This window comes from Xenopus laevis, chromosome 8L, assembly GCF_017654675.1.
Source record: "Xenopus laevis strain J_2021 chromosome 8L, Xenopus_laevis_v10.1, whole genome shotgun sequence".
Lineage (NCBI taxonomy): Eukaryota > Metazoa > Chordata > Amphibia > Anura > Pipidae > Xenopus > Xenopus laevis.
This window is the reverse complement of record NC_054385.1, coordinates 17,659,849-17,684,023: the sequence shown is the minus strand read 5'-3', so window position 1 is coordinate 17,684,023 and position 24,175 is coordinate 17,659,849. Positions and strand designations below refer to the sequence as shown.

The window sequence follows — 24,175 nt, the reverse complement described above, 5'->3', positions numbered from 1 at the left end:
TAATTGTAGCTATGTGGTAGTGTTGTGTGGGTTGGGATTTCCCTACCTTAGCCCGCACCCGACTTCCACGTTGATTTTATAGACCCGCGCCGCCCTGCCGATGACGTCACAAAAGGGACAGGGTGAGCAGGCTCAGCGTCTATAAAAGTTGAAAGCCGGCATTTGACAGTGGTCGGTCGGGGAGAGGAGAAAGGCTCAACCCACACCCGCCCGCGAAGAAGAGTGCAAGCCCGGCCGGAACCGCGGGTATCAGGCTGGGCATCACTACTGTGTGAGGAGTTGCTCTACCTGCAATTGTGACCGTGCATAGTGTCGGTCTGGGACACCAGGGGCCCACCAATTAATCTTAGACCAGGGGCACACTCTTAGTAGTATTATTATTCCTCTCCTCACTCAACCTCTATTCTTCTAGTCTCTTTTCTTTACATATTATAATCTATTATTCCATCTATTTAGCCACTTTGTTCTCATAGAAATAGGGAATGACCATTAAATAGGCCAGATGTCTAGCAGCATAAGGGCCCACTGACACCTTGGCCCACCGGACTTTTCCAGGTATCCTTGTGGGCCAGTCTGACACTGACTGTGCATCAAAATTAAAGCATTATGATCATCAGCGAATAGAAAAGGACAAGCAATGCTTTCAATTGCAATTTCATGTACAAATGACCTTAAAAGCACTGAAAAATGTGAAATGTATATTTTAATGTATATAGGAAAGCTAAATATACTGGTAAACTGCATAAAATGAAAAAAAAAAAAAACAACAACATGAAAAAAAACAAAAAAACCCTGGGCTGGCTTTATCTCTCTGATTCTGTGGGAGTACAGAAAGCTGATTAGAAAGTGGAGTCTAAACCGAATGCACAGACAGTATGTGATAGCTCACTCACTAAATGTTAATTAACTTGAACAAAGTCTTCAGACATTAACTTGAGATTTTACCATGAACATGGAAAACAACACAAATTATGAAAAAAATAAGCATCAGTAACAGAAGCAAAGAAAGATAGCTTAACATTACAAGGAAATTTTTAAAGGGATACTGTCCTCCAATGAGGAAAATATCACTTTATTTTTCAAACCTTCACACGAACACTGTCTAAAATGTTCTTAGATGTAACACGCACTGTGGGGTATATTTATCAAAGAGTGAAGTTAATAGTGAAGTTCCGCCAATAGAGTGAAATGCCGCCACTCCCCATTCATTTCTATGGGATTTTTAAAGGCGTATTCATTAAAAGGGTGAACTTTCACTTTCACCAATTGATAAATATGCCTTTCAAAATCCCATAGAAATTAATTGAGAGCTGCGGAATTTCACTCTTTGATAAATTTACCCCTTAGTCTCAAGACATAGCTAAGAATATTTTAGACAGTGTTCATGTGAAGGTTTGAAAAATAAAGTGATATTTTCCTCATTGGAGGACAGTGTCCCTTTAAAAAATTCCTTATAATGTTAAGCTATCTTTCTTTGCTTCTGTTACAGCAGAACCAGTTTCAGCACAAGAACTATTTGTAGGGAACATGATTTTTTGATCAGAGGCAAACAAACCTAACATCACCATATGCAATGGCAAGGTTGGCTCTAGCGGTAGAAAGGCCATTTAGCAGATGCCCCTGGTAATGTTCCCTCTAATTCCTTCTTGGCTATGTGCGCAAACTACATTTTTTATTGGAGCTCGGCCTGATTCTCAACATCAGTGCCCAACTTTCTTAATGCTCTTGATTCTGAAGTGAAGCCAATACCATGTGAAATGTTCTAAGATCTACTGAAAAGCCTTCCCAGAAGAGTAGAAACTCAAAACCCTTGGATTTGGATTATTTGGATAAAATGGGATGGGATGGCATTTCCGTAATTCGGAGCTTTCTAAATAAATGACTCCACACCTATAATTATATTGAATTAACTTAGCAACAAGGCAGCAGCTTATAAATCCAAATGGATCAATAAGAGGGGAGAGCCTGGAAAGAAAATAAGATATTAAAAATAAGAGTAACCATAAAACTAAAATCTCAGTGATTTATTTATTTTTTTAATGTGGAGGGCAGTGACCCGACTAAACATGTTGGGACTGGAAATAGGCAGCAACGGAATGCTTTGGCACAAATTTGGTGCAAGTTGCAGCTATAACTTTCATAATGGAGATGGGGTCACCTCTGGTGCATTCTGGTCACTTTGGGTGCATATCTGCTGTGCTTACGGATGCAGCACTCTAAAGCTGGCCATGCACAGAGAGATACGGCCGTTTGGCGATGTTGCCAAATGAACGGATCTCTCCTGGATATGCCCACATTGAGGTGTGCTACATCGGGCTGATCCAATCCCGAAGGCCCAACGATCAGATCATAATGCTGCCAATACTGGCAGCCGGATTGTGGGGCTGCATCTACGAACAGATGCGGCCACCATCCGACGAGATTTTTAACCCTGCCAGATCGACATCAGGCCGACTTTCAGGCAGATATCGGGGAAGCCTGTCGGAGGGCCCCACGCACGAGCCGTTAAGCTACCGGTCTGTAGGCAACTTTTATCAGCCCGTGTATGGCCAGCTTAAGGGAACTGAAGAATTACCACCATGTCCAAAATAGCCGTAGCTCCAGGGTTCCTCAGCTTCACTAGGCAAAAGCCATGGGACAGATGCACTGGTACCGGCTGTCACTATATGTAGATACAAGGAGCATGCTTGTACTCAAGTACCTGTAATGAATGGCGTCAATAAATGCAACAACTTGCATGCATTTTTGCACAACTGCACTAAATGCAGTAAATGTGACATGTAAGTTTTTTTTGTTCAACTTCCAGATATCTTAATTAATTTGCACCATTTTTCCTACTGAAACGAATAATGTGCCTTTGACACCATATAGCACCAAGTCTACTTCATCTAAAGGTCAGTTCTGGAAGCCAAATGTTTTCCTTTCATTGTCAGATAGTAAAGGTGGCCATAGACGCAAAGATCCTATTGTACGAATCGAGGATTCGTATGATTTTCAGACTGTGTGTGGAGAGTCCCAACATTTTCCGCCAGGTGATCGGTCGTTTGGTCGATTGGACAGGTTTGATTTTGTCCCGACCGATCCTGCCGGAGCCCATTGCGCTCTCATCGTAATCTGATCGTTTGGCCATAGGGCCGAACGTTCAGATTACCCCCGATATAGCCATGCCCGTTAGTGGCATATCAATATCGGCTCGTTTGGCGAGTGGATCTTTTCGTCTATGGCCACCTTAATAGTTTTTTTATTCAAATCTGCTAATAGCCTACTAACACCGCTTACATTCCTTTAAAATAGAACTAAACACCTCCTATAAGCAAAGCCCCTACTTACTACCCTAGATAGTCCCCCTCCTGATTCCCCCTCCCACATAGTTGATGACCTTGGTAAGTGCCCCTAACACAGGGCACCATCTTTCAACTCTTCTGTATTCTTCGGGGGTTCTCTTCCTTCTCTTCGTCAATTTCCGTCACATTTGGCGCATGTGCAGTTGCTACAAACCAGAAGACTGCTCCAATTGCGCATACGCCAATACGACATTCACATAAGGAAGAATACCAAAGAGCCGGAAGATGTCGCCCATGAGCTCCGCTGCACCAATATGTGAGTACTACCTTAGGGGCACGTTCAGGGGTAATCAACTATGCGGGGGGGAAGCAGGCTATCTAGGCTAGTAGGTAGGGGCTTTTCTTATTGTGGTGGTGTAGTTCTACTTTAATTTGCTGTAGGTATGTTTTTGTGAGATTATGTTTTTACTGCTAACACACAGAAGTTGAACTTTTGTTGCAAAATAGACAGTGTTTGCCATTCCCCATCCGAATCTCATACAGGAGGGGAACCACAGATACAATGTCGGCATAACACCAATGTTGATACTGGTCTTGGACTAAGACTGGGAGATAACCTGAAGAATGTACGTCACATAGGTTCATTAAAGCTGTCACTCTAGAGGAAGCAGATAGTTCTCATCGCCACACAGTCTCTGGGCTGTCCTGCTTAGTCTATTTCACACATCTTCTTGCTGCTCAGACATAATAGTGAGAGGTGGACCAGGCTAAAGGGCATAAGGAGGGGCAGAGAGCTAGAGACACTTATGGAAAATAGCTGTATAAAAAAGATAATATTGGATAAATAGACTTGCAATCTATTCTCCAGTGAATATGGCTCGCCTTGTCATTTAAGGTAACATTTTCATCACCAACTTTTTTTGGTGAAAGTGGAAAGGTTTTACCTAGTTTTTAATAACTCTAAAATAAAACTCAGAACCAAAAATCTAAATAAATCGGTAAATGGCAAAATTAGAAAAGTCAGATGGAACAGTTATAGTAAAATGGTTCACTAGAGTCTCACAGAAAAGTCAAGAAAAATTTATTTATTTGTTTCCAGAGCCCGGAACATAACATTTCCAGTGCGGTTATCCTGGTCAGCTGATTTGTGATAAGAGTGTCGTCAGGAAATCTGAGCTTCTTATTCTCTAGCCAAGACTATTGCTAATTAGTTTAGAGTAACAGAGACAGGTCCGGATCACCCCTTTACCCAAAAAAGCTAGATTGGAAAATAGGTCATTGTAAAGTTCTCTTAAAAGAAAAGTAACATCAAACCATGTGTTTTAAAGTTATACAAATATAATAAAGTGTTGCCCTGCACTGGTAAAAAACTTATGTTTGCTTCAGAAACACTATTATTGTTTCCTATATCTAGGAGATTAGACCTGTGCATTTTTACCTGATCTAACTAAATACCAGTTCTGACTCACAACTGCTTTATGTAACAGACTTACTATTCACTGGCCACCATAAAACTGGAAGTGCCATCATTGATTTGTTTGATCATCATAGACTCAGAAGTGACATTATCCAAGAGAGGAGAAAGGTGGGGCAAAGAACTTGCATTGAGATTCACAACTTGCAGGCTCCTTATATAGTAAGTTAGGTTGAAAAAAGACACACGTCCATCAAGTTCAACCTTTTAACTTTTTTTTAACCGGCCAGTAGGAAGGCAAAACACCCAATCTGAAGCCTCTCCAATTTGCCTCAGAGGGGGAAAAAATTCCTTCCTGTCTCCAAAATCGGACCAGTCCCTGGATCAACTTGTATCTCCTTGATCCACACCTTTATCTGCATCTGTAAATTCCAACCAGCACTTTTTTGGGTATCATCGGCACTTGGCAGGGCTCTATAGTGAGGGTCCTTAACAAATCTTTACATAATAAAAGATTTTTGGAAAACTGATATTTTTGGAAGAAACTATTTCATCATGATGAGCCTCCCAAACAGCAATAAGATATCCCTCAATGGAGTAAACCATAGCAAATCAGTTGCTTGCTTTCAATATTTTGAAAGCAGTAGAACAAGGCACCAGTTCAAACTTTGCCCCAGGCCATTTTGCCAACCTTCATATTTAGCAAAACTCTTCTTGCCACATGAAAACTCTCTCAGCATGTTTCTTTTTTTCTGGTTCTTGGGTATTTTTTTTCATTTGTTGCTGGAATTTGTTTCAAGATTGATAACATCCCGGCAAATGATTTTTTTTGCATTGTGCTAGGTTACATAGTTGAATCGGGTTGTCCATCAAGTTCAACTCCTCCAAATGAAAACCCAGCATCCATAAACACACCCCTCCCTACTTTCACATAAATTATATAAACCCGTATCTATACTATCTATAGAGTTTAGTATCACAATAGCCTTTGATAGTCATTAACTAAATCAGCATCACAACATCACCCGGCAGTGCATTCCACATCCTCACTGTCCTGACTGTGAAGAACCCCCTACGTTGCTTCAAATGAAAGTTCATTTCTTCTAGTCTAAAGGGGAGGCCTCTGGTACGGTGATCCACTTTATGGGTAAAAAGGTCCCCTGCTATTTGTCTATAATGTCCTCTAATGTACTTGTAAAGTGTAATCATGTCCCCTCGCAAGTGCTTTTTTTCTAGAGAAAACAATCCCAACCTTGACAGTCTACCCTCATAATTTAAATCTTCCATCCCCTTAACCAATTTAGTTGCACTTAGTCTCTGCACTCTCTCCAGCTCATTTATATCCTTTTAAGGACTGGAGTCCAAAACTGCACTGCATACTCCAGATAAGGCCTTACCAGGGACCTATAAAGAGGCATCTCAAACTTTAATGGCAAAGCAACTCAAGAACTCTTTAGAATTGACAAGATGATGCAAGAAAGTTTGTTGAATATCTACAAAATCTGGAATAGAAAATAAATGTTTCCCACTGTGATTTTTGTGGCTGCTGGCAACATGACAAAAATGAGAAAAACCCCAGCATTCTTAGCTGTGAGAGAGCAACAGAAGTATATGGTGAAGTATTTGGTGCTTCAATTATACACCATATATGTATGTGAGAATTGGGACAGAAAGGGGCACAAAAATTATTCCCAGTTGATCTAGTAGACTGCAATCCAAATAAAGGCTTATTTAGATGGGTATTCACAGACCCCTCCACTTGGGTATCAAAATCTCTCTTTCCACCCGAAATACTCTTCTATGAGAAACTCACTAAAAAATGTAGAAGCAGGGGAGTGCCCAGTAGTATATAATACTTCTTTATTATAAAGCTTAAAAAGTATTGCACTGATCCTGGTCAATATAGACACTCAGTTAATTACTCCACTTTTTCGGATCCTCTATCGGTGAAGGTAAAGATCTAGGGGCATATTTATAATGCTATGTAAAACGAAATTACGTGAAAAAACAGTGTTAAAAGCTGTGTAAAATAAATGGCGAATGTATACAGGTGTTTTATTTAACGCCATGTGAAAGCCAGATTTGCCGCTGTTATATTACATTGCTTCCGACAGGAGTCACTAAGAAAAAACATATACAAAATGTATGCGTTTTTTTACATGGAGAAGCCTGGGGATGTGTGGTGTATTATCCCTGACGTTTTTTACACCACATAATAAATATGCCCCTAAATGTTGGAGTTTCTTCCCAGGTGCTAATGTCATGTCTGATTTGTTTCATCAATTAGGCTTCATCAGAGGTTTGAATGAACCCCCCTTCCTTAGTCTTTAAATCTACCTCTCCCCATAGAAACATTTTGGGACAGATTTATCAAGGGTCGAAGAGAAAATCTCAAAGACACTTTTTATGGCTCAAATGGTCACATTCAACTAATAAGTGTTAAAATTTGATTTGTTTTTTTTTTTAAAAAAAAAAAATTTGAATTCTTCATTTTCGATATTTATCATACACTGGCCCTTTAGGAACTCGAATTAGACTATTCGCACCTAAAACCTGCCGAATTGCTGTTTTAGTCCATTAGGAGTTGTTTGCAGCCTTAGACATTTGAGTTTTTAAAACTCGCATCTATTTCCATTCGAGTTCTCGGGTCGATCCTATTCACCCAAGTTTTGAAAACTTAATTTTTTTAATAAATTTTGATCGAATTTCGAGTTCATGGGAGTTTACGGGAGTTTTAAAAAAAAAAAACTCTCATGAACGCGAAATTCGACCTTTGAGAAATGTGCCTTTTTTTTTGTCAGGTCTGGCTCTCAATCAATTAAAACAACTCAAAGAGTAGAGCTGTCCACCACCCATCTTCTGTTATATCCTGTCCGGTTTACTCTCGCTATGTTTCTCGCAAATTCATGTGTTTCCATAGCAACGCCTGCCTAGTTTTCCGCATTCATCTCCTTACATTTCCCACTTGTTAAGTTTGTCTGGCATTTCCATTCTTGGGGTCTAATTTCACTTTATTCCTGACCAAACCTTTCATAATTTATAAATGTAAAATTGGGAGGTTAAAATGGCTTACAATCGCTGACAGGGGCGCTAGTGATGTGCTGGTTGGGTAAAACCCGACCCTCACTAACCCCCCACCCTCCCTCAACCCGAGCCCAACTTCCGGGTTCCTTTTATAGACCCGCGCTGCCCCGCCGATGATGTCACAAAAGGGGCTGGACAAGCAGGTGCACATCTATAAATGCAGAAGCCGGCAGTGTAAGGGGGTGCGATATTGGGCCAAACCCGCCCAACCCATGGGTCCCGCAGGTATCGGGCCAGCCCACACATTACTAAGGGACGCTGTGCCACTGTGGCGAGTTGAAAAACTAGCTAACAGGGGCAACAAAAAAGCTGCTCCTGGTAACCAAGAGCCAAATTTCCATTTTTTTTTTAAACAGCTCTTCTAATGCAAGAGAGAGCGCGATTCCGCTCTACGCACTAGAGATGCGCCGGAGGGCAGTTAGGGGGCGGGGGCAGCCTCAGACGGCTCCTCATAGAGAAACGCAGCTAATAACTGAATAAAATGTTAAATAAATATTTAAAAACCTGTTGGAGAATAAATATCGGGAGCGGAAAAGCTACAATTCGTGGAGAGGAACATACAAATTTGGGATTATAGAAATATCATTAAATTAATATATGCATTTAACCCTTTACGTAACATAGTTTGCAATTTATTAATTCAACGTCTCTTGTGGCTCAATGTAATTATTTCTTTATCTCCCCCCTGTTTATGTGTTCCCTAAAATTTTAGATCTTTTGGGTTTTATCATGATAGATTGTAAAATGCTTTTTCTAGTAACCTTTTTGATATTCCCTATATGTTCCTTTATTCTATCTCTAAGTGGTCTATTATTTCCCCCCACACATTGCAGCCCACAGACATTCTAGGCAGTATATTATGTTTGTCGTAATGCATTCAATGCAATATATGCTACCTTTGTTACACTGGAGATGAATTTACTCCTTTTTTTTTCCATAAACACATTACTAACATGGGAAAAAACATTTATACATATTGTTCTCTCTTTTTTTTTCCCCCGAACATGTTCTCTTAGTAAGGACGTAACTATGTTTTAAGATATATTTCAAATTAGGCACTTTTTGAGGGGTTTTAGGGATAACATTTTTCAATAAATCATCACCTTGTAAGAATCCACAATGTCTTTGTATAATATTTTTTATTTCTTTTGCCATTGGGGTATAAGTGGTGAGAAATGGAATAAAATCATCCTCCACCTCTCCACCTTTTTTTCTCCCTTCATTTCAGTAAACCTTCTCTATCCAAAATTTCTACTTTCTGTTTAGCTTTCTGAAGTATTACTTGGGAAATCTTCACTTAGAAAATATACATAGGATGATATCCCTTTGTTCCTCAAACACCGTTTTCTTCTTAGCAGTTTAATTTTAATCCTGCTCAGTTGTGAAGGATAATTTTAATCCATTGTCGGTGATGGTTGCTATCTGCTGTTATATACATTAAAGGAGAAGGAAAGCTACGGAGGCATTTTATTGCCAATAGATTAGCTGCAATAGTGCAAGCTAGAATGCTATATTTATTCTGTAGAATGTTTTACCATACCTCTAGAAACTCTCTGTTTGTTTAGAATAGGAGCTGCAGTATTAATGTAGTGTGACATCACTTCCTGCCTGAGTCTCTCCCTGCTCTGGGCTCAGATTACAGCAGAGAAGGGAGGGGTGGGGGGAGAGGAGAAAACTGAGCATGCTCTTGCCCAGGGCAATGAGGTTTGAGCTGAATGCAGGAAGTCTGATACAGAAGCCCATGTGTACACAATATAAGGAAAGAAATGCAGTATTTCTTTTGACAGGGGACTCAGAGCAACATTACTTTGGGGGTTTACTGGTATATTTAGATGGACCTTTCTGATAAGGCTTACTTAGTTTTAACCTTTCCTTCTCCTTTAACTTTTAAGTTTTGTAGTGTATGCTCATAATGTTGTTATTCATTTAATTAATTTTTTTTGTTATCACTAATCGTGAGATTCTGTCTTTTTGGTTCAAATAATTACTAGTGATGGGGGAATTGTTCCTGTTTCGCTTTGGCGAACAACTTTAGAATTTCCCACGAAGCGCGGGAAAATTTGTGAAACTCGGAAATTGATGGTCGCGTCAATTTTGACCCTTGCGTTAAAGTCAATGGACGTACAAATAGTTTGAACATGCAACGGTTTTGATGTGAGCGGCTTTTCCGACGCACATCCAAAAAATTTTTAAACCGGTGAATTTGATCTAGTGATTAGATGCCCAGGCTGTGGGAGGAGTTAACTATATCAGCTTTGGTTTTTTTTAGCTATTTTCAAACTTGCCTTTGAATTCCATCCACTCTCAATTACTCACCAATAAAGGTAGGATGTCCCAGTGCAGCCTTTCCTTCTGCAACTCAAAAACTCCATGCAGATTTAAAGGAAAACTATAGTCCCCGAACAATGTAGGTCTCTATAAAAAGATATTGCATAAAAACAGCTCATGTGTAAAACCCTGCTTCATGTAAATAAACCATATTCAATAATATACTTTTTTAGTAGTATGTGCCATTGGGTAATCCTAAATAGAAAATTGTCACTTTAAAAAATAAGGGCCGCCCCCTGGGATCGTAGGATTCACGGTGCACACAAACAAACCAAATAAACCATACATGCTAGGTCACATGAGCCAATTAACAGACAGAGTTCTGTCTTTTGCTTCCACACGTCTTCCTGTTACAGTTAGAGCTGCAGTATTTCTGGTCAGATGATCTCTGAGGCAGCACACAGACCATCAGGAAATGGTGGCTCAAGGCAAGAGATGTAAAAGGACAATATTTACTTAAATATATATTCCAGTTTTTTAAGCTTATTTAATACGTCACTTAATATGACAAACTATCTGTTGCTTAAATATTCATTTTGGGGGTAAAGTTTTCCTACTGTTTCTTGGCAAATTCCCTTACAAGAGGAACAACTCCAGGAAAAAAAAAAAAAGTTATTTTATCATTAAAAAAAAAGCAATTTTTTTCATACTTTTTAAAGATTCTTGTGCCTACAAAGGCGTATTTCATTTTGTGAGCTGCCTGGCTAATGCTTTATAATATTCAAAGTATTTTAAAAAATATCTTAGTAATCTTGTTTAGCTGCTACTGTTGATATTGTGTTTATTAGAAGAGGAAATTTCCCTTCTCACCCTGCTGGGCATTCATGCCTGGATGGAGGCTCAGCTGTGCTGAACTGGATTTTATCTCACGTTTGCGATGCAATGGCTTTGATCGACAGAATTTCAGCATTTCCCGCACAATCAAAGCGGAGGCATTGACTGGAGAGGGTTCTATTTGTGTTGCCGTTAAATAGATTTCTCTTCTGAGCAGGTAAAGTGTTTTAATTAATATCAGAGCTTCTCAAAACAGCAATATTTATGGCGATCGCCCAGGTTAGCATTCATTCAGCAGAAAGACTTAATACAGCCTTAATGGGTTGACCTGTCATTCGATTTCATATCTCGCATTCATAGAGCAGTCAGTGCAGAAGGGGAAATAGGGCTTTTTATAAGCCAGCACATTCCCTTAACCATTTCCAAGTTATCAACAGCTTCTTCTAAACAAAAGCAGTTCTGAATATAGAGAACACTTGAGGGCATAGAAATAATCTGAGGCACGTCTGTATGTGTGATGGGCTTCATTGTGAAACGGCCAACTGCTATGCTGCTTCAATATAAAGTGAGTCAATGTTATTTAGCCAACATTCTTTATGGCTCGGCAGAATGAAAAGATTATTCAGATATTCAATTAAATACTGAATAGTTCCTCTCTGAGAATCAGGTGAGTTAGACAACGACTGCGGATTGAGCCCTGCGTATTACTTTGTCTTTCATCAATGCAGTGTCTTTCTGGTTATTATGAAATAACTGCAGGAAAGATGTGCGGCTTTTATTCCTCAAAAGGTTTCAGCATAACACAGGAAAACGTACTAAACTGCTGGGTAAGGTGTTGGGCCACATGACTTTAATATGGCAAACATGTCACAGATTTCCTGCCTTGAACAAGCAAGCAACATTGTATACACTGTCAATAAATTGTCCTTTCAACTTACCCTGCATAAACTGGCCTTTTGCTGAAAAATATCATTTTATCTAAATACAGTTGCACAATCCCTTCTTTCACAATGTGGATTGACAATATTTAAAAAATCTAAATCCTGTAGAAATATAAAAATGGGTCCATAAAAAAAAAGACCAGTTGGATGTAAAATGATAAATTGTCTTTGTTCTCCCCAGAATAGTACTTTCCTGCAATGAAGAGAATACTCATTTGTGCCTTTTGTTTCATCTGTTGGCCCTTTCAGCTGCCTTGGCACAAAGCATTTTGTGCATCTTGTTGTGCTTGTTTTATTCAGAATATGTGTGTAGGCTTTTTGTTCTAATTTCTTTAGATGAAGTTTGCAAGCAACATGAGTTTCAAGTGCTTTCTGCCATCCAAAATACGATGGGAGCATCTTTATTTTTATAGTTGAAAGACAATCTCTGAAATATACGATATGGCCAAAAGTATTCAGCCACATAATATGCCTTTGGAAACAAACCGTTCGAACATGTTGAAATGCTCACTTTTGAGTTCCAGGTTGACTCTTGACCACAACAAATATTTGTCAGTAAAATGGCTTTTACTTTGGGCCAGCAAGCTGCCAAGCATTACCATAGTAAACATCTGTCGGACTGGTGTAAAGGCTGCCAAAACCAATTAGGACCGCTTCAAACTCACCACCACTTAGCTGCTCCCCTAAAATGCCGGGTGCTCAGTCCGCAGTAACAATAGATACACAAACAGCAGGACGGCACTCCGGTAAAATAACAGGTTTTTATTGCTGGGTACTGTGGGAATACATAGGCTTACGCGTTTCTGGAACACCTTCCCTTAATCATAGGCTACCAACACTGGTCTCTGGAGCAGTAGAAATGCTTCTCAGGAGTGATGAATTCTGCATCTCCATATGGAAGTCTGACAAATTTGTCTAGGTTTGGTGGAAGACATAATTATGCCAAAATACTTACTATTGACTGTAAAGGTATAAACAAATAATAAAAATAACATTCTGGAGCAGTTCTGCATGGTTTGGGAAACATTCAGTGAAAGTAACTTAGCCTCAGGCCAAGTGAACACCTTTGAGTTGAAGTAGAATGCCAATGAGTTGAACTAGAATGCCAATTATAAGCTAGGCCTGATTGATATAGTGTTGGGCTGTAACTAAACAATGCGTCTTCTTGAGATCCGACATGCTGAGAGGAAGCGCATGCGAGGAGACGGATGCGGAGAATATAATGTAATAGAAATGTCGCATCAGACAGTCGTGTCGTATGCAAGCGGCGACAGGTCCGACATTTGTATTACTTACCTTATATTCGGGAGAATATGCATTGTGTAGTTCCAGCCTTAGGGTAGAAATACACGGGATATTTTGAGGGTCAGAATTTATCTGATCATGCCATGCAACACCACACTATGGCACGCAACAGCACAAGCTTTTGTAGAATGCTACAAAATCTGATGCCCCTAGGCTAGAATGTAAAGTCAGATCAGATAAGTCGGATGAAATCTTTTGTTTATCCGACATTCAATAAATTTCAATGACAAAACAAAAAAAAGTCTTTCCGACCCCATACGTTTCTGTCTTGTCAGATGAAGATGCAGCATGCAGAGTTCACATCCAATAGTCGTGTTATGTGGAACATTTTACATGTAGTATGTATTAGTCCCATTATATTTTAACCCACGAGACAAAATCCGACTTGTAGGATGCATTTTGTTGATCCATCACCATCCTACAAAAGCACTTGTGGAGATCAGCCCTTAGTGTTGGGAAAACATATTACTACATGTTAGTGTTGGGAAAAGGTATTTATACCTTTGGTTTTCGAATAAGATGTTAGACAGGCAAGTGTCCCAATACTTTTGGCACTTCAGTACATATGTAAATAAATACAGTAAGGGGCCTATATAGCATGCTGTGTAAAATATTGGAGAAAAAACATGTTGCCCATAGCAACCAATCAGAAAATTAGATTTCAACGGTCACCTGCAATCTAGAGATCCAAAGCAAAGACCTGGATTGGTTGCTATGGGCAACATCACTGGTGATATTTTCTCCTATGTTTTACACAGCATGATAAATAGGCCCCATGATATAAAAACAAATACACCAGCTTATATTTTTAGTAAGTGAAGTCATTCCTTGGTCCCCCCCAAATAAATGCAGCCATTAATTTGACACCCAGGCCTACAGTAATCACAGGCCTATAAATATTGCATAACTAAATATTTTTTCAAGGTATATTTAGTTGACAGATTGACAGCAGTAGGATCATATCAGATCAGTAGTACAAGCCACATGTACATGACTACAGATTCTTATACAACACAACAGATTAATAGACTAGCATTTATGTGTTTTTGGTATGTTATTAGAAAATTATATATTATGAGCACTAGGGCACAATGTAGGGGAGCTCTATGCACTTACCTCTTTTGTCACTTTCCCCCTAGCTTGGGCCTTTGTGACAGTGCTTGGTCATTTGTGCACTTAATTGTTCCTACACTGAGAAGGAACGAGGGTTATCAGTGAGAAGTTGAGATGAGGTGGCTGGCCTTGTTGCCTAGGGTGCTCAGTAAGCTTGGCCAGCACTGGGTGCCCCTATTGATCCAGAAAGAATTTACTGTGTGTCATCGCCCTAAGAGATCCCAAATCGACAGACGAGTGGAAGCAAGTGTTGCCATTGTGTAAATCGCTGGCACAATGAATATTGATTATTTTATAGCTGAGAGTTTCTGACCCACAATTTGGGAATTGCTTGGCTCCGAAACACATTTGAGCAATGAGATGGTTTAAAGAGCTTTTACACATTGTTTAGCATACATATCTTTATGTTATGCTTATAAGCCGTAGTACCTGTGGTTCTATGATGTATATTTATTATTACTATTTTTTTTTTACTATTTGTCTTTTCAAGATAAATGCTCACTTAAAAAAGGGGGTTGGCCTTCAGAAAACCAGAATTCTTGTAAAGCCTGTTTTTATTGTGTAACCAAGAGAACTATTGAGTCTCCATTGTTTTGGTTGTTTCTTATTCACATTGAGAAACTTGGATTACTTCTTCATTGCACAGTATGAATGGGGCAGAATGTATATGTATGTATGTATGTATGTATGTATGTATGTATGTATGTATGTATGTATGTATGTATGTATGTATGTATGTATGTATGTATGTATGTATGTATGTATGTATGTATGTATGTATGTATATATATATATATATATATATATATATATATATATATATATATATATATATATATCTGAATCTTGCTGAAAAAGGCAGAATCCTGGCCGAATCCCAAACTGAATCCTGGATTCGGTGCATCCCTTATATATATTTATATCATAAGACTGTCTGCCTAATCAGTCATGGATGCAATTTGCTACCACATCTTCTCTATTATATTGATCACTACTGGGTAAATAAAAATTAGGACAGGCAAGTTGGATGCTACAATTTAATAATCCATATAAGGAAAAGAGAATGTTACAGGAAATAATAACCGTATTTGATCCCACAGTCTGAACAACTGCAATATAGCTTTTCATAGCATATCTAGCTAGGGAGAAGAGAAAGCCAGCTGTATCACTGGATGCTTATTACTTGTCAAGGACAACCGATTAGGAAATAAAAGATGAAAAAAATGATAATATTTTTTACATGTTTCAAAATAGATCAGAATTATATTACATAAAATTGCAGAAACTATTTGCCACCTGTACTCTCATTGAGCCATCTGTTAAAGGGAGTATTTCCTTGTACACCTGTTGTTGCGCTATAACTACCACCGCCCCCAGACAGTTCCCTCTTTAAGATTACTGTACGTTCAGTAGAAAGCTGAAATGCTGGGTAGCTTTGTAATTAAAAGGGGGAATAGAAGTGTTCTGTTTGTTACTGTGTGGATAACAGAGAACTGATGATTTACACAGATAACATCATAGGCAATATGTGTAAGAGGTACAGGAACTGCCAGAGAGTGATTCAGAGCGTGAGTAAAGCTGCTGCCAGCGTGTTTTCTGATAAATCATTCACCTCTAAAAATGTAGAATAACCCGTACCTTCTACAGAAAGTGCTTCCATCTCTCCCACTCACTCTCTATATTTCGCTCACTATATATTTCAGATTTAAAGCAATAATTAAAGGTCTAGTTAAATTAAACCCAAAAATTTGAGTTTTCAAAATTAATTTTTCAGTCAAAACTAAAATTTTTGGGTTTAAATTTTTGTTTTATTATACCCTGAAGCTGGAAATAGCTCTAATCCAAAAATACTCCAGCTAAAACCTATCGAGGTCATGTAGAAGTCAAGGTCCCTTGAACCATTTGAAGATGTTAATAGCCTTCATGATATTTGTTTGTTTGTTTTTTTGGTGGGTTTCGCTCCAAAACTCGGATCAATTCAAGCGATTCGAGTATTTTCCCTCGGAAAACTCGGCCAATTGGAGTTTTTCGGTTGTTCAAATTGAATTCACTGATTTGAGTTTTTTCTAAAAAATCGGTTGTGAGTTCAATCGAGGTATAAAAACCTTTAAAAAGTTTTAAAATTCAACCTTTGATAACTAACTAAATGTACATTATTGGACTTCTATAACTACATTGTGTTGTGTATAAAGTAAACATCTATTTACACTGATATACTGTCCTTCAATGGATACTAATTAAACCAAAGTCAGTAAAGCAAACACAGCACTTCTCTAGCTGTAGGCAAGCTAGACTACTATGATTCTCTTGCAATTGTGTGCTCAGTGGTGGAACTATAATGGAAGCTCGATGAGGACCTAATTGATGAGTAATTTTAATATATCATTGTAGAATAAGTTAACATACCAATATTTTGGGGCCCTAAGGCCCAGGATTGTAGAGGCCCCAGTAAGGCCCTAATTAGTGATTCATTTTAATATATCATGGTAGAATAAGTCAAGCTACCAAAGATTTGGGGCCCTAAAGCCGTGGAGTTTCGAAGGCCCAGTGAAACCCTAATAAGTGAATCATTTCAATATATCATGGAACAATAAGTCAACTTACCGATATTTTGAGGTCCTAAATAATTAGAAATGTAAATATATTGTTGTAGAATAAGCCAATCTATCTATATTTTAATTTAATTTCACTGTGTTTTTTGGTTCTGCATGTCTGTATATAAAAAATTTCAGTGGGTGAGGATAGAAAAAATATGTAGCCAATCACAAGATTAGAAGCACAGTCTAACAGAGAACCAGAATGTGCACACTGTCCAACTGCCAACAGGAAAACTAAATGGGATACATTCTACAGTATATGAAACAGAGCTGTAATACAGAACTTGCCATCATCCCCTATAGTAACTACCCCATATACCAAGTTACAAGCTATAGCCTGAACAAGCCAAGGAAAAGGGAATAAAGAATGAGTCTTCGGGTAACACGCTGTGATCTATTTACACAAAATATTGGCTTTAAAGAATCTAGATCATATCTATATGTAGAGAATATACTGTAATCAAAATATGTTGCATATACATCACCCTCGCTTAAACCACTTTGCTCTAGTTCATGATGTCCTATTCTGTTTCCTGCCCTACAGATGAAAAGTTCCTGGAAAACCACAGCCTAGCAAAGAGTGCCCAGGAGAAAGTCAGTAGTGCCCTTCTGGAATATACAATGTGCCACTATCCTCACTGTACGGACAAGTACCGCATGCTCTTGGTAAGGTTAGCCGAAATCCGATCAATCAGCATGCAAGCCGAGGAGTACCTGTACCATAAGCACCTTAGCGGGGAAGTCCCTTGCAACAACTTGCTAATTGAAATGCTCCACGCCAAGCGGGCTTGAGTGGTATCATCAAGAAGTGACTGTTTATTAGCCTTCTGAAGATAGATTAAAGCCAGCAAACCAAATGGAGACACTTTTTTTCAATGCTGCCTGTCCAGAAAAAAAAAAAAATCTTGGTGATGTATTTAACCTATAGTATTGGAAAGTTTCAGATTTATTTTAATATAACTGTGGCTCTTTACTAAGGGGGTCATTTACTAAACCTCAATCTTATGGTCGAGGTTTTTTGGCCAAAAAAACCTTTAATTTTTTCAAGATTATTATACCCCGAAGTTGCTAAAAGTCAGAATCCGAAAAATCCACCATCTCAAACCTGCCACGGTCATGTAGAAATCAACGGCAGATGTCCCTTTTACAATTTGAAGATAGTGATTTGCGCTGGGTTTCATCCCATAATCCAAAAAAATCCCCGGAAAAATCAAGCAATTTGGCATCAAATACAAAAAATTTGAATGATTCAAATTTTCGCTAACTTTTTCAAATTATTTTATTTTTTATTGAATAATAAGATAAAATCATGGATGGGAGTTTGGTTCAATAAAAATATGAGAAATTTGAGTTTTAGTAAATAACTCCCTAAGTGTTTTAGTAAATAACTCCCTAAGTGTTTATGTTTATATATATATATATATATATATATATATATATATATATATATATATATATATATACACACACACACACACACACACACACACACACACACACACACACCTTTTAATACTCTTGTTTTTTTTGCTTGCTTTTTGAGTCATGACATTCGAAATGGTTTGTGGCGCCTAAGATGGGGAAATACATACGGTTATATGAGTATTATTTAAAAATACAGTTTGTGCACATTATTGTCCCCTTCTGAATAAAAGTTAATATGCAAGATAATTCCATATTTACAAAGTAAAAAGAACTTATATTTACTAAAGGCCAAACAGACTAATTGACATTCCCTTAATACTACCTTTGCACCCGAGTGTTTATTAATCCCAAAATGGAAATCTTTTGCCAAATATTTTTCATGTTTTTTTTCTAAGATGTATTTTTTTTTTATAGTGACCTACCTCAATCTAATTTTTTAGCTGCTGTAAACAACTCAATCATGCTGTTTGATAGCAGGGCAGTGCGTGTTGAAGTCTGTGACTCACGGCATGATTACATTGTTTGGTGCAGGAAAAAAATGCTAGATGAAAGGACTTTTAAACATGGTAGAGTGAGAAGGGTCAAACTAAGTATTTACACCTACCCCTCTGGCCCTGCACCTTGAACTGGATAGAAAATCTGGAGCAAATAGAGCATAGTGTGCAGGGGCACAAGGGAGCCCAAATTATTGGAAGAATCACAAGGAAAGGTTGTCTAAGGGAACATCCTAATTTGCACTGCCCCTTTGCCAATGCATCATTTACAGGCAGGTCCAACTCTTCACTCTTTATGACAGAGGAGGGCCTTAAAGGTGACCTGTATCACCCCACAATCTTGTGTATGCTCCCAAATGGGGGGACCTAATTCCCATACACATTGCCCTACACAATTAGAGTGTGTGAGGAGGGAGGGGGAATATGGGGAGAGCAGGGACATGTAGGAAGTGCTAAATGGAAAGTAAAAAGTAATTAAATGCCCCACATCTATGCCTCAGGCATAGAGGCGGGACAGGTAATATTTGATTGACAGCTAAGATATTTGAATGCCTTTATAACAGGTATGGATGCTTTAATGAAAAAAACAATATGGGTTCCATTTTTAATTTGCAAAAGACTTTTCATTATACAGCTTTTATGTGTAGGTAACAGGTCCACTTTAGGAGATATAAGTGTGGGTCACAAATGTTGTGGGGTGACCAGAGGTGGAGTTTTGGCAAAACGGAGCACAAATGGAGTGGATTGGGGGCATGGTCTTGTGTGTTCAGACCATGTTTTTCGTACTTGTTGACAGAGTCCTCTGCCCCAACGTATTAAATGATTACTCCTGAAAGAGTATTCTAAAACAACCACTTGTTATATTGTAAAATCAGTTTCCTTTTTAAAAATTGTCACAAGTTGGATTTCAGAACTCTAAAAAACAATTACAATTATAAAAAAAAATTGGTTAACACATTCAATAATTGTAATAAACGTGTTCATACAAATTTGACCCAAAAATTATGGATTTGGTACTGCCCTACCAACAAAGAAAAAAAAAGTCCATAGATATCCAGAGTCAATGGAATGTCTACTAGTTTGTGTCATTCAAATGTGCAGACTAGGTAGCACCTGACAGAGCTGCAATCCCTACCATCCGCCATATTTTTTAATCCAGAGAAAGTGGCAGAGTGGCAGTCAATGCCCTGGTTTTAAAGTGCTCCATCTTTAATGCTGGAATAAACCATGTTTCATTATGTATATTTATAACATTAAAGTCATGAAACTCACACAAAACTCTACAGGGAGCCATGCCTCAATATATAAGTAGGGACACATTACACGAAAACACATTATCCAGATTTATTATTACATAATCCAAAATTACAGAAGAGCCATCTCCCATAGACTCCCTTTTATCCAAATAATCCAAATTTATACAAATGATTTCCTTTTTATTTGTAATAATAAAACAGTACTATATACTTGATCCAAACTCAAGGTGGCCATACACGGGCAGATTAAACTGCCGATATCGTCCCTTTAGACCAATTCGGCAGTTTATCTGCCTGTGTATGGGGGCTTCCGACGGGTCTTTCCAATCGATATCTGGCCACGATATCGATCGAGAAGGTTTCATTTTTCAGGTAATCGACTCATTGGAGCCCATTGCTTCTCGTTGTAATCCAATCGTTCGGCCCTAGGGCCGACCATTTGGATTAACCCGATATAGCCCTGCCCGTGGTGGGCATATTGGGGAAAGATCTTAAAATATAATTAATCCTTATTGGAAGCAAAACCAGCCTATTGGGTTCAATAATGATTACATGATTTTCTAATAGTCTTAAGGAATGAAGATACAAATTGTGGCAAGATTTGTTATCTGGGAACCCCCACATCCTGAGCATTCTGGAGAACAGTTATCATACCTGTATAAGTTATATACCTGTAGAAGTTACAGAGAAGTTCTTTAATACAGGTCATGTAACTCAAAGGCAACTCCTAATATCCTCATAAAACAGTACATTCTTTTTTTTATAATACACATTTTAGTGAGTCATGTGACTTCACTGAGCAAGGATTTTAACTGATGACATCAGTAAGCACTACTTATTTACATGATATACAGGATAATCATGGCTATTGTGTATTCTATCCTATATATATATATATATATATATATATATATATATATATATATATATATATATATATATATATATATATATATATATATATATATAAAATATGATGATGTCATATGTTATTGTACAGTAAGGGAATACATGAAGCTCAGTTAAATTTTAAAATTAACTCTTTTTTTTAAATTTTTTTTACAATATGCAGCATTTTCCCCCCATAATTCCACTGATGGGCTGCAAGGGTTCCATATGACACAATTGTGCAAGTGTGTTTGGAAAAATCTGAAGCCATTTCAGTGCTTTCCATCAACATGATAGCTCCAGAGTTTCCCTGCATCATTAGATATACTATATCAGGAGCAGCAGGAGGTGTTTGCAGTTGTAAACGAGTCCTATTGTTTCTTATGTTAAAGGTTCATAGTGATACCATCAGTTATGATCAGGCTACAAGGCAAACATTACATAATTGTTTGAATTTTGTTTATAATTAAAAAAAAAAAATAGCCAATAATGTGTAAAAATAGGAATATTTGAAGTCACCTTGGAATTCCATGATCTTTATAAAATCATTGGTTGACCTGCGTCCTTGTGCCTTTATACAGTCATGGAATGCCTTAGTAATTTCTGACATCCTTTATCATTTGCAATAGAATGTACATTCTCTGTTTAGGACTGTGGATGTGGAAACCTCCTGAAAATATACATTGACAATTAAATGCATGACCTAATCACAAAAATAGTTCTAAATCCACCAATATATTTGAATTATTTGTTGGGCAGGAGTGGTTTATATCAAATGACCTCATTGTAGTTATAAGAAGAAACAAAACATCAGTCATAATTGATGGTAATACATAACACAACCTTTCCATATAGGGCATAAATAATATAATCTAGCAGCCCAGATTTCACCATGAACACAGTCAACGCACCAATTTGATTACTACTTTGGCTTTCTTCTCCTTTGATGTGTTGTGTTAGCATACAGATTATAAAAGGGCTTCACATACTCTGGGCTTTGAACAGTGCTTTTACTACTTTTTAAATTCAAGCCTCTTGGTGCATATGACCATAATGTTGTCCTTGGTTTCTTTATTGGGGCTAAAGAGGTCTTGAAAAACAAAAAAATGCCCTATATGCTTTGCATGTTACTTAGTTGTTAAAAGAAACCTGATCTGTATAACAACAGTATGTTTATTGACCATTTTTATACATTAGTTGGTGACAGATGCTATCGCATGCTACACATACTTGTTAATATATGAGGCTCGGCTGTGAACGAATCCTTTATCATTATATATAATGGCTTTGTGCAGTGGTTCTTAGATATTTTGAGTTCCCGGCCCACTGTTAAACCAGAATTTGGTCAGTCCCCTTTACAGGATATCAAAATTACAGATGTATGAAAACGTGGTAATACAATTCATCATGTCATTTCCAAGAATATCTAGAACAGAAAATAAACTGAAATGTAACCCTCATCAGCCCTATGGCCAGGTTTCTAGGAAATTAGCAAAACTGGTCTTCAAACTTTTTTCTGTCCCATTGAGGGACAACCTTTCAATTTTGGGTTTAATTTGTGCTATTTTTTTTATATTTATGCATCTAACAAGGTGGCCAAAAGGACTCCAAATTATTGAGCTAATTCAAGGCAACTGATAGGTTGAAGTATAATTAATATACAGGCATAGGATCAATGAAATAGAATACTTTGGACTCAAATAATACCAGATTTTTGTCCTGCCTAAATACTATAGGTATTGAACATTTTAGCTGGTGCCTCTGATGCGGAGAATCCACAATTCACATCTAAAACCCAATAAATTATGTTTCAAAGCTGGGATTTTGCTGAATTTGGCATTCCATCTGCCTTATTCCTTCTGCTACTAGCATATCCAGATTTGTAGATAGGCCACCAAGGCCCAGGCCTAGGGTGGCAGGATTTTAGGGGGGTCGCATGCCGCCCAACCACATCCACATTGGTTCAGAAGCGCTGGTGATGCGTGAGAAATACAATAGTTTTTTTTTTTATTTCCTTTGTGCCAATCCCCACTGCTCCAGACCATGATGATGAAAATTTGCATGTGCATGAATAAAGCGGAGGGGACAGGGAGATGAACGGCACCAAGTCTAGGGGTACCCGCTATGTATTGTAAATCTGGCCCTGGCCACTAGCACTCAACTGATTTGTGCTATGCTAAATTCAAATATATCATAGAGCTTATCCAGCAAACCTTTGGTTCCATGAGGCCTTCAGATATGAGGTCCTATACTTGTATATCACATTCTCCATGCTCCAACCGAAAACATGTTGCTATTGTTTGGTTATTTCATGGGTTTATTCTGGGTTAGGTAACCTCAAGGACAAGGTACTGAATAATCAAAGTGCAATTGATTAAAAAATCAAATATGTGTTTCTTCAAATGGTATCCAAATAACAGATCACATAGATCAATTCATAACAAACCTATATTGAAAAATAGGAAATTGCATATTTTATAAAAACATTTTTATAAAATATGAAATTCCCTATTTTTCAATAGCAAACAAAATGTCCCTTTTTCACCAAAAGTATTTAAAAAATTCTCCGTGATTTAAAAATGAAACGGTTGTTTGCAAATGTAGTTTGACTCACCAATACTGCAATAGACAGACAGTAGACAAAACAAATATTCCGCTGCCATTCGTAAATCAGTGTTAAACCATTTCCTTTCCTTTAAAAAGGCTGATCTGAACTATATTTGCTGTCTGTTACCTAAAAAAACATTTGTGTTTCTAGTGCTATATTTAAGAGGTAAAACAGTGCTCATGTAGACCAATTATTTTCTTGAACATTCCAAGACTATTTCCTTTTTGGTTCGTTAATGTAACAAATCTTATTGTATTATTTTGAAGTAAAATGACATAGCAATGCCAGCCAGATGTCTTACAATGTCTGTTCTTTTTTTTGTTCCCATCATAGGCTGAATTTTATAAAGTCAAAGGCAGGCATTCAGTAAATGTGAAGAGTCTAGGTCATTGTGTTTTACACTATACATATAAATATTGGAAGATTTATCAGTTTGAAGGGTTCAAAATGTGAAAATAATTTTCCTCTATTATCTGGTTTCTTGAAAGACTATATTTCATACGTCTCACTCCTTGAATCTGTCTATGCCCTACATTAAAATTTTAAGCCCAATGGCAAATTCCAAACCAGTTTGGAGATATTACTCCCCAACTGCAGTAACACAGAATCTGACCCACCAACGTTCTATTTAGTGGTCAGATAACCATTGTGTAAAAACATACAG

The 24,175-nt window shown here is 37.8% G+C and overlaps 1 protein-coding gene across 3 annotated transcripts in view; it reads left to right on the top strand.

Moving 5' to 3' along the window:
• The window catches only part of nr5a1.L (nuclear receptor subfamily 5 group A member 1 L homeolog), a 100,165-nt gene extending 82,314 nt beyond the window's left edge, over positions 1 to 17,851 (top strand). For 2 of the 3 annotated variants that reach the window (XM_041571850.1, XM_041571849.1), the window contains one exon: positions 17,385 to 17,851. In XM_041571850.1, the coding sequence (XP_041427784.1) occupies positions 17,385 to 17,632 (248 nt within the window). In that variant the 3' untranslated portion in view covers positions 17,633 to 17,851. 3 annotated transcript variants of the gene reach the window in all.
• Positions 17,852 to 24,175: the final 6,324 nt, after the last annotated feature.